The 12,149-nt window shown below is 45.5% G+C and overlaps 1 protein-coding gene across 3 annotated transcripts in view; it reads right to left on the reverse strand.

Moving 5' to 3' along the window:
- The window catches only part of elmo3 (engulfment and cell motility 3), a 112,598-nt gene that overhangs the window by 32,897 nt on the left and 67,552 nt on the right, over positions 1-12,149 (reverse strand). For all 3 annotated transcript variants that reach the window (XM_080187217.1, XM_080187218.1, XM_080187219.1), the window contains exons 12-15: positions 9,330-9,461; positions 6,019-6,123; positions 4,598-4,706; positions 1,406-1,542 (exon numbers count right to left, since the gene is read on the reverse strand). In XM_080187217.1, the coding sequence (XP_080043343.1) occupies positions 1,406-1,542; positions 4,598-4,706; positions 6,019-6,123; positions 9,330-9,461 (483 nt within the window). The remainder of the gene's footprint in view (positions 1-1,405; positions 1,543-4,597; positions 4,707-6,018; positions 6,124-9,329; positions 9,462-12,149) is intronic.

Below are 12,149 nucleotides of genomic sequence, written 5' to 3' on the forward strand. Positions count from 1 at the left end.
TCAGGCCTCGGCTTATCCTTTCTGTCTCAGACCTCTAGCACAGGGACCTATGTCACCCATTCACTAAGGGTTTAAGTCAATAAAGCCCAGTGTTTATATGCCAGAAAAGCAAAACCCTTTTTTCAAATCTGTTTGAAATAAATAAAAACAAATTAAAGTAAAAAAGCCTCTATCACCATAGCAATATGTTGTCAGCATCTTCCCTATGCAAGGTTTGGATACTACACACATCTCTCAAGGCTCAGTAAAGTATATCCCTGATTCTTACCAGCACAGCCACAGCTCCAAAGTCTGGCTTGGGCTGAATTAATTGATCTTGCCTTTAAAGCAATAAAGGCACTTTTGTTCTCATTGCTGATGCTGAGGTTTGTGTAGCAATGGAATTAGACTCAGCCGCACTTCCTCTAGAGTTGAATAGCTAGCACCCACTCACTCTCTCTCATTCACAAATTCAAGGACAATGGCCCCAGAAGGTGACAGAAAACTCCAGGGTCCTCAAAACTCAGTCACGTGTCAGCCCAAGGAACGGTGGGTCTGAAGTAAGTGAGGCTGAGATGCTTTTCCGGCAGGGTGGAACGGTGGCACAGTGGTTAGCACTGCTGCCTCATGGCAGCAGGGACCCAGGCGATCCTGGCTTGGGTCACTGTGTGGAGTTTGCACGTTCTCTCCATGTCTTTGGGTGCTCCAGTTTCCTCCCACAGTCCAAGGATGTGTAGGTTAGGTGGATTGGCCGTGCTAAATATGTGGGGTTACGGGGACAGGGCCTGGGTAAACTGCTCTTTCGGAGAGTTGGTGCTCCCCCCTTCCCCAACCCACCCCTCTCATAGTGCAGTGGGAACAAATGCCAGGGTAAGAACAATGAGTGCAGTACAGGCTCAGCATCCAGCAGTCCTGGGCTATTGACAGTGAAACATCCATCAGAGGCTCGTCTCCTGATGTCCACGTGTTAACCCAGATCCACAACAGCTTCGGCAATGATGAGCTGCACCCATGATTTGTCCACTGACAAATTAACATTTGGATGAGAATCAGAGTCCTCCTGGTACATACCAGAACCTCAGCAGGACTACAGTGCCAAACTAGTGGGCAAAGAAATTAAAACAAAAGACTCCCTTCCATTAGCAGCTGTCTATCTTTGGACTATTGGACTAACGGTTTTGTACTGTGACGGTCTTGTGTCTAGGTGGACTTCCTGGAAGTCAGTTTTTGCCATGACCATTCAGCTTAATGAACCAATTCAATCATAGAATTTTAGTTGCAGCAGTGGGGAAGGTCTTTTGGCCCATCATGCCGATACTAGGCCTTTGAAAGAAGTAGCCAATCTTGCTCTTTAGCCCTGCAAATGTTTCTTCCCCCTCCCCCACAAGTGTATTGCCTCTGCCCAAAGTCAAACAAGAGGCGTTACCTTGTCAAAGTCCTCCTGTGTGGCTCGCATCTCCTTCCATGTCTTGTTCAGCAGCTGGATGCAAATGCAGAAGAATTCTTCGAAAACCCTATCCTGGGCAAAGAACATGGGATAGAAGTCTTGCCCCGTCTCTGAAGCTGTAAAGGAGGAGGAGAGACATTTTGGGATGGCAAAAATAGGACACTCAAAATCCCATTGTTACTTTTAGCTCCTAAACAGTGTATGGAGAGATATTACTCAATAATGTAGCAGTAATTTGATGCAAACTGATAATCTACCGTAAATAGAAGCTTCTGGACTCAATATTGAGTTCAACAACTTTAGAGTGTGACCTTTCCCCTCCATCTTGGCCCCCGCCCTCCTTTTCAGCTCCCCAGCCTGTCTCAACATAGAATTTCTACAGTGCAGGAGGAGGCCATTTGGCCCATCAAATCTGCACCAAGCACAATCCCACCCAAGTCCCATTCCCTTAACTCCATGTATTTAACCTTACTAATCCCCCTGACACTAAGGGACAATTTGCCTCCAACCACGGGGACTGTGCCAGAGGACCGGAGAACAGTTAATGTGGTTCTGTTATTTAAGAAGATCCCTTTAGCCACAAGAGCCATGTCCTGCTCCCTCTTGAATGTATCTAATGAACCAGCCCCAGCCGCTTTCTGTGGTAGAGAATTCCATAGGTTCACAACTCTGAGTAAAGAATTTCTTCTCATCTTAGTCCTGAATGGCTTACCTCTGATTCTTTAGATTGTGACCCCTAGTTCTGGACTTCCCCAACATCGAGAACATTCCTCCCATATCTAGCCTGTCCAGTTCCATCAGGATTTTATATGTTTCTGAGACCCCTTCTCATTCTTCCAAATTTCAGTGAGTACAAACCCAGTCGATCCAGTCTCTCTTCATATGTCAGTCCCACCCTTCGCTGGACTCCCTCAATAGCAAGAATGTCCTTCCTCAGGCCAAGAGATCAAAATGGCACACAACACTCAAGGTGTGGCTTCACCAAGGCCCTGGATAACTGCAGCAAGACATCCTTACTCCTATACTCAAGTTCTCTCGCAATGAAGGCCAGCATGCCAATCTTCAGCGACTGTTCCACTATAACACCCAGGTCACATTGCACTTCCCCTTTTCCTAAACTGCTGCTGTTCAGACATTAATCTTCCTTCCTGCTTTTGCCACCAAAGTGGATAACTTCACATTTATCCATGTTGTATTGCATTTTCCCATTCCCACCCAAGTCCCATTCCCGTAACTCCATGTATTTAACCTTACTAACCCCCCTGACACTCAGGGGCAATTTGCCTCCAACCATGGGGCCAGTGCCAGAGGACTGGAGAACAAACAGTTAATGTGGTTCTGTTATTTAAGAAGATCCCTTTAGCCACAAGAGCCATATCCTGCTCCCTCTTGAATGTATCTAACGAACCAGCCCCAGCCGCTTTCTGTGGTAAAGAATTCCGTAGGTTCACAGCTCTGGGTAAAGAATTTCTTCTCATCTTAGTCCTGAATGGCTTACCCTGCAGCCTCTTAGCATCCTCCTCACAGCACACACTGCCACCCAAGTCACCCTGCAGTCTCTTAGCATCCTCCTCACAGCACACACTGCCACCCAAGTCACCCTGCAGTCTCTTAGCATCCTCCTCACAGCACACACTGCCACCCAGCTTATTGTTGTCTGCAAATTTGGACATATTGCATTCAACACCTTTGCCCAGATCATTAATGTATATTGTGAATAGCTGGAGTCCCAGCACTGAAACGTGTGGTACCCCACTAGTCACTGCCTGCCATTTGCTGTCTGCTTTCTGTCTGCCAACCAGTTCTCTATCGTCAATACACTACCTCAATATCATGAGCTTTAATTTTGCTCACTAATCTCTATTGTGGGACCTTGTTAAAAGCCTTTTGAAAGTCCAGATACACAACATCCACTCGTTTACCCTTGTCCACTCTACTGGTCACATCCTCAAAAAAATTCCAGGAGATTTGTTAAGCATGATTTCCCTTTAGTGAATCCATGCTGACTTGGACTGATCCTGTCATCACTTTCCAAATGCTTTCCAAATGTTAGGTGAAAGATTAGTCACAAGGGGACATAGGTTCAAGGTGAGGGTCAAGAGGTTTAGGGGAGATGTGAGGAAAAACATATTTATCCAGAGGGTGGTGATAATCTGGAATATGCTGCCTTGGAGGGCAGTAGAGGCAAACTGCCTCACATCCTTTAAAAAGTACCTGGATGAGCACTTGAAACATCATAACATTCAATGCTATGGGCCAAGTGCTAGGAAATGGGATTAGATGGGAGGTCAGGTGTTTCTCGCCTGTCGGTGCAGAATCAATGGGCCGAAGGGTCTCTTTGGTACTATGATCCTATGAAGAGCATTTCCCAATTTCACTCCTGAAAGGTCAAACTTGTTTGGATTTGAGGAGATTGTGGGAAGGCTCTTTTTTCTCAGTAAGAAATTGGGGCCTACGATATTCCAGTGTTAATGTCAGAGAGTGCAGAGTGCTACCTTACAGACATCAATCCCCTCAATTCTGACCCTGCCTTCAAATTCCTGTAGAAGACTCAGCAGCCTGTCACACCCCCTGCACACTGCTTTTCATCCTGCCTGGCCTGCTCATTCATTGCGTGGTACCATCTGGATTACTGAGGGGGAGGTGGTGGCATTGTGATAATGTCACTGGCCTAGCAATCCAGAAACCAAGGGTGAAGCTCTGGGACGTGGGTTCGAATCTCTCCATGGGAGTTGGTGAAATTTGAATTCAATAAAAGTCTAACGATGATCATGAAACCATTGTCGATTGCTGTAAAAAAGAACCCTATCCAATCCCAACGTCATTCACTTTAAGTTAATCATTGATTTTCCTATTTAACCAAATGCTAATCTTGTGATGGAAACACATTGCACAGATGTTACTTTTCAATTCCTGGTGATAAAGGTTTCCACATCAATAACTCTGTTGGCTCAACTGTTACACGTGAAGCTGTATAACAAGGAAAGGCCTCTGGCCCACCAAGCATTCCTGGCTCAGCCCCAGAATTTACCCAATGTGCACTATTCACCTCACATTAGCATTTCACAGCAAACTCATCCAATGTGACTACTCTTTCTTTTTTGCTTTGGGTGAATATCGGTCATTTCTCTACTGTAACTAACGGCAACACAGGGTCTTTGGTGAACTTACGTGGGTCTCCAATCTTCAGTATCTCACAGAGGATAATGGTGAGCTGAATGCTCCCACGGCCGAACGGACACTCATGCTTATCTTCACGGCTGCTGTTTTCAAGGACAAACTGTCCAGGAGAAAGAGACAGAATTTTTTTTATTAAATCACAGAATCCCTATGCTAACCACCGTGTCACCTACCGGACACCCGACTTTTTAGCTTTCTCCCCACACCCCCGAAAGCACAGGGTGACAGCTTTACATTTTGTTTCATTTCAGTGCCTGATCCAGGATACCATTCTTGATATGTCAGAATGCAGTGTTATTCTGACCACCCACATACACACACACACACACACACACACACACACACACAGATACACAAACATAGACACACATACAGACAGACAGACACACACACACAGATACGCACATGTGCACGCACGTACGGGTGCGCGCATGCACACACGCACGTGTCTGCACGCACATTTACACGTACACACACACACACGTGTACACATACACACACAAGTCTCATTGGGTCGTCTGAAGGAGAAAGAGCCGATGACTAGTGCAGCCAAATATAACAGCTCCCCTGGTGGCCTGGCAGAGACCAACTAACTCCCACCAACAACTAACAAACTGGGAATAAGATCTGGGCTCTCCCAGCTCTGTTGGCCTCAAGATCATTCTGGATTGTTCTTTGAAAAACTGACTTCTTGATTGAGCTGAGAGGGAGGAACGATGGAGAACTGCACAAATTAAGAAGCTGACCTGATTTAGGCAGTCCACCATCACCACATTGGGAAGACTAAGGGAGTAAGAGTATCCTCATGAGTTTACAAAGGCCTCCAACCAGTTTGCCTCAGAAATGGAGGCCTTTCGAGATACAGTGAACATTTCTGATCATGCTTGTGTGGGACAAGTGCATTTTTATTTCTCAGAGAACCTGACCAGGTTGCACGCCCAACATTCTGCTCCTCCTTCATCATGTCCCTCCTCTCCCAATTCTCTGCCCCAATAGGAATTGTGTGTATGTTTTGCCCTGTCCTAAACATTCCCACTATACACTCACCCAGTGGCAGGCAGAAATGGATTGTGGGGGGGGGGGGTGGTAATGGGCAACAAGAAAACTTGGCCCATTCTCCTCTCAGCCCAAATGGTTGGTTATCCTCAGTTCAGCTGTCTCCCCAAATGGTGTATCAAAGATTTGTCCACATTTCCATGTAGCTGTGCCATTCATGCTACTCACACCTCTTGTGCCCAACTCCCCTCTTGCCTGCAGGGATTAATTCTCCCTACCCAGCCTCCTATAATTCAAGGAAAACGTTCCCTCATCAACAGAAACAAAGCAGCTGATTCAAACTGAGTGGCAGTGCAAGGGTTAAGCGGTGTTGCCAATTGATTTTTAACGGAACACAGGGGAGGGAGACAACTTACCCGGTTATAGGCATCAGAGTGGTTTGCGGCAAAGTAGATCATGTTGTCCAGAGGCAGCAACCCTGGAGGTGTTCGACTGAAGTCTAAGGAGGGATTGGCGTTGTTCTGGAGGAGGAAAAGACAACAGTTTTACTGAGAGGAAACTGGTCTGTGTGGAGGTAGTCTTCCCTCTCCCCTGAAAGGCCTACATCCTGTTGCAGTGCAGCCTTCACAGGAGGCCGTTCCTCAGCTGTGGGCCTGGACAATCAGTGGCACCTAGACTATCCGACTGTAGGAGAGCACAGAGCCTCTGCTGTCAGGCAACCTCACTGCTTGACAGGGATCAGTGTGGGAAGATGAGCAGAATGGCAGTGGCTACAACAACAACTTGCATTTATAGAGCACCTTTAACATAACAGAACTTCCCAAGTCCCTTCACATTAAGAAAGAAAATTTGACATGATCCACAGGAAGAGATATTAGAATGGGAAACCGAACTTGCTCCAAAAGGTAAATTTTAAGGAGAATTTTTAAGATGGATAGAGAGATGGTGAAGTTTTGGGAGAGAATTCCAGGTTTATGGCCTCAACAACTGTAGGCCTGACCTCCAATGGGGAAGCAATTAAAATTGGGTTGGTCAAGAGGGTGGAACTTGAGGGGTGTAGATATCTCGGATGGTCCTTGGGCTGGAGCAGATTACAGAGATACAGAATCGCCAGGGTTTGAATATAAAGACGAGAATTTAGAATTCAGGTGGAGCCAATGGGATTTAGGGGAAAACGCTACACCAGTTAGAGTTATACCTGGCACAAAGGAAAATGGTTGTGGAGGTTGGAGGTCAGTCATCTCAGCTCCAGGACATCCCTGCAGGAATTCCTCAGGGTAGTGCCCAAGGCCCAACGATCTTCAACTGCTTCTTCAATAACATTCCTTCCATCATAAGGTCACTGATAACTGCACAATACTCAGTACCATTCAAGACTCCTCAGATACTGAAGCCGTCCACGTCTCTATGCAGCAAGACCTGGACAATATCCAGGCTTGGGCTGATAAGTGCCAAGTAGCGTTCGTGCCAACAACAGAGAATCCAACCATATCTCCATGACATTCAATGGCATTATAATCGCTGAATCCCCCACTATCAACATCCTGGGGGTTACCATTGACCAGAGATATAAATGCTGTGGATTAGAAGAGCAGCTCAGAAGCTGAGAATCCTGTGGCAAGTAATTCACCTCCTGATTCCCCAAAGCCTATCCACCATCTACAAAGTACAAGTCAGGGGTTTGGCTGGATGAGTGCAGCTCCAACACTTAAGAATTTTGACAACCTTCAGTAGAAAGCAGCCCCACTTAATCAACAGCCTGGATAGCATGGATGTGGGGAAGATGTTTCCATCAGTAGGAGAGACTAGGATCTGAGGGCATAGCCTCAGAGTAAAGGGACAATCTTTTAGAACCAAGTTGAGGGGGAATTTCTTCAGCCAGAGGTGGTGAACCTATGGAATTCATTACCACAGAAGACTGTGAAGGCCAGGTCATTGAGTGTATTTAAGATAGAGATAGATAGGTTCTTGATTGGTAAGAGGATGAAGAAATTCCTCCTCATCTCGAGAATGAGGTAAAGAATGAAATTGTGAGTGCGCCCTATGGTATGGGCAGCACAATTTTACCAAATTGACACTATTCTCCCCTGAATCTGGCTAAGTCAGGGGTTCTATTCGTAGACACGCAGGGTAGAACAGGTGTAGGGTGATGCGGCGGCGCGGGCTTGCTGGGCCGAAGGGCCTGTTTCCCGTGCTGGGTTGTTCTTTGTTCTTTGTTAGTAGCACTGCTGCCTCATTGCGCCAGGGACCCATGTTGAATTCTAGCCTTGGGTAAGTGTGTGGAGGTTGCACATCGTCCCTGTGTCTGTATCCTGTTTCCTCGAGGTGCTCCGGTTTCCTTCCATGGTCCAAAGATATGCAGGTTAGGTGGATTGGTCATGCTAAATTGTCCCTTGGTGTCAAGGAAATTAGCAGGGTAAACACTTGGAGTTATGGGGATGGAGCCTGGACGGAATTGTCATCGTTGCTGGCTCGATGGGCTGAATGGCTTCCTTCTGTATTGTAGAGTTCTTTGGTTCTAATCCCTAAGTACGAGTCTCGATTTTGAGTTAGATGAAACACAGGTTATTTTCTCTGTCTAGTGTCCCTGACTGGGGTAGTACGTCCACTCTTAAGAAGACACAACCATGGAATGAGAGAAGTCCTTCTGACTCATCAAACACCTACTTTCCACAAACAATGCCGAGCTGTCCCACGGAGGACCCAAACCATCCCATCTCCCAGGAGGGTTGGGAATGAATCCGTCCCAGCACACTTAACGGGAGAAGGAATTGTCGAAGAGACCAGTGATTGGAATGATTCCAGGTTTGAATGATTCAGGACCAGTGTATGAAAGAATCAGGATCAACCTAAAATAAAATCCGAACCGAGTCAGTCATGAGAAAGCTAACAATATGGAGGACGCTGTGCTAACAGCATATTTGACCAAACAAAGGGAATTATAATCTTCGACCTTGAAAACCAATGGGAAACACTGAAACTTGGATAGGGCCCACCTTGCTGTGCCTCAGAACCTTCTGCGGGTTTGGTCAGTTTTACTTCAAAATGGCTATGTACAGTCATGGAGAAGGACAAATCAACAGGTATTCCCTTTATCTCAACTGCCTTTAACTTAAAGAAAAAGGTTCATGAAGGATATGGGCAATATTGAGGAGTATGCCTGGCCCAGTGGCTCACTAACAGATAGAGCAAGACAGACATCATGGGCAATGTATCAATGGTGAACCAAGGAGACTTCAGTCAGTATATTTTAGTTGCGCTGCACAACACTAATGTAAAAATATTACTGCTAATTTATTGGCCAGGTAATAAAAAATACGGTTCACTCGTTATACAACATAGAAAAAGCCATTCAACCAAATTGGGGAAGCAGTTTTAATCTGCTGTGAAGAAGCTGGATTTGAGGATTCTCAGTGAATAGAACATCATTGTTGTACCTGCCAGGATTTCTTTTTTTTAGGATATGACAGCAACATAACTTGGTCCTCATCATTTGTGGGCAAAGTGGAGGATAAATTGGCTGGACTGTAGACAGGAGAGAAAACCATCCACCTTTCCTTTGGGGATGTGATATTGTAGTGAGGATTTGCCAATAACAGCAAACTGGGCCAGAGTCTCGATTTATAAGGAGATTGTTCAAATTGGATGGTGGAAGTCGCCCAGTTGGGTGACAATCCTCAGACAACATGAGCTCCCCTTAAAAGAGAAACAACGTGCTCAAACTCACAGGAAAACCAAGCTTCTTGAACTCTCTGGCACACAAAGATTTTCGCCGGTCTGTGTTAAAGTTCCCAGTAGAGGAATCGGTGTCAGATTCGAAGGCAGCTTGGCGCAGACTGTGTATCATATCCCGTTGCTCCTAAAAAGGAAAATAAAGAGACAAAGGTGAAAGTAGAAATTAAAGCATGGATCGATAAAGAATTATAGGTTATTAGTAAAGTTAAGGCTAGTGGGGGATGGAGCTTGACGTTAGGAGAATGGATGGGCCAGACATCAAGAGTGGGACCCTATAGCTGCCCATTGTTTTCATCATAGCAACACCTTGACCAGAGTCCACTTGTCAACCAATCGGCACCTTTTTCTCCTGTAGTATAAATGGTTGTGATTATTTGAAATTTGGTACTCTTGCATTTGTCCTGATGAGTGCAAAATGAAAAGTTTCAGCAACACGTCTCTTTTCAACAATATTCAAGTTCTCTACCAAGGAGATGAAACATTCCAATTGAGAACCAGTATTTTAGACAGGTTTAACATAATTTCCTTATGTACCTCTATTGATAAAGCTCAGGATGCTGCATGGGTTATTAACCAGAATAGGGGAGATAGTGGTATTGTTGCTAGACCACAAATCCAGCCGCCCAAGGCAAGCTCAAATCCCACCATGTTCAAATTTGAATCCAGTAAAAATCTGGAATTAAAATCTAATGATGACCATGAAACCATTGTCCATTCTTATAAAAACCCATCTGATTTAGTGAAATCTGCCATTCTTAAATGCCCTCTGAGTTGGGGCTCCCCCTCGCCTTTATAATTGTACTCTTGTCTCTCTGCTTTCTTCTCAGCAAAATCAATCACTTCACATTTGTCTGATTCCAACTTCATCTGCCATTTGTCTGCGCATTCCCTTAGATTGAGAGCAGGCACTGTTCTCCTCATTGGCAACCAAGTCAGGTCTAGTACCTCATCAGGCACTGCCTTAAACAACTAGGCCAGGAAGAGAGCCTCTGTATTCGAATTCAATCAGTGGCCCTGTACGCCTCTGACGATTGGCTATCTGGCACCTTCAGTCCTTCAACCTTTGGCTATTTTCTTGTGGCTATGGTAAAGTAACTCTGTCTGTGTGTGTGGAAATGAAGGGGAGTGAGAGACAATTCCTACGGCTCTCGAAAGGTCTATGCATCACTGTGAACTGTCTGGGGTCCAGACTGAGTAAAATCAGACGCTCTTGGTCACTATTGGGCAGTCTGATGGAAATGATTTATGTGAAGAGTGTGGAGTATTGGTGTAATGATGTTGCAGAGCAGGTAGAAGGGAAACAGAAAAGTGAAGTCATTGAGGACTAAGGAGGCTCCAAATGCAGGACGGGAGATTGTAAGGTGGGGACATGCAGGGAGGTGCTTGGGCTACATAATATTTGTCTAAACTATAAACTGTTTAATCGACCTTAAGCTATTGCACCAAATTGCAAGCATCTTTACTACTAACTGATCACTTCCATTCTCGCACACTATGACTGAGTTCAAAGACATTCCTGTATTTTCAGCCTGGGCTGGGGCTGTCCAAACACAGTGGTTAGCACTGCTGCCTCACAGTGCCAGGAACCCAGGTTCAATTCCGGCCTTGGGTGACCGTCTGTGCAGGGTTTTGCAAGTTCTTCCAGTGTCTGTGCAGGGTTTGCAAGTTCTTCCAGTGTCTGTGTGGGTTTCCTCTCTCAGTCCAAAGATGTGCAGGTTAGGTTGATTGGCCACGTTAAATTGCCCTTAGTGTTCTAAAGATGCGTAAGGTGAGTGGTTTAGCCATGATAAATGTGTGGGGTTATAGGGATAGGGCAAGGGGAGGGTGTGCCTGTGGAAAATGCTCTTTCAGACAAGTGGTGTTGACTCAATGGGCTGAATGGCCTCTTTCTGTGCTGTACAGTTCTATTTAGAATCCCCAGTTGACTGCGAGTGAGACTACCGCTCTCTGTCAGCTGCATTTCAATGAGTCCAAAGCTCTGCTGAATTGACACATCCCCTTAAAACCGAATGAGGCAAAGCAGCTGAACACAGCAAACAGTGGAGCTTTGGGATGACCGAAGCCTGTGGGATTAAAGGGACATTGGCAGTGTGGATACGATATTGGCTATGACACAATAGGCTGTGGGACCAACAGTGAAGGCTTGTTTATCAGCTTGGATATAAGCAGACAGGAGTTCAGTCCTCCCCGACTGGTATTAAGATTACTGCTCTTGTTAATTTATATTGATGATATGGATCTGAGAGACAATTTCAAAGTGTGGCATAAAATTTGGCAATGTAGCAAACAGCGAAGAGAATTCAAACAGACTTCACATGTGCATAGACTGGTGGAGACACACACTCACACTCCCTCTCTCACTCCAGGGCCCAAAATCGACAAGAACAGGATGGAAGGTTTACAGACAGGAAGTGTGTATCTAACCTGAGATAAGTGAATAGGCTGGGAGTGGGAGCTAAGCCCGTCCATTATAGATTACATGTAAAGGAAATGTGCTGAGGAATCACATTGCCAATCCTGCTAGCCCTTAACTGATGCAAACTCACCTGCTTCAAGGCAAGTGGCTGTTTGTCTGTGACAGTTTCTAATGCCTGGGGCAATGCTGTAACTTTTAGATGACTTAATGGAACAGACATTTTTTGGCGTGTGCAGAAACATTAAATGATTACAACACAGGAGATCATTTGGGCCATCATCCCTGTGCCAGCTCTTCAAAAGAGCTAACTAATTAATTCCACTCCCCCGATCATCTGGCATAGCCGTGCAAATATTTCTGTTCTATTATACATCTAGTTCCTTTTTCAAAGTTATG

This window comes from Carcharhinus amblyrhynchos, chromosome 4 (genome assembly GCF_965287045.1).
Source record: "Carcharhinus amblyrhynchos chromosome 4, sCarAmb.v2.hapA, whole genome shotgun sequence".
NCBI classification, from domain to species: domain Eukaryota; kingdom Metazoa; phylum Chordata; class Chondrichthyes; order Carcharhiniformes; family Carcharhinidae; genus Carcharhinus; species Carcharhinus amblyrhynchos.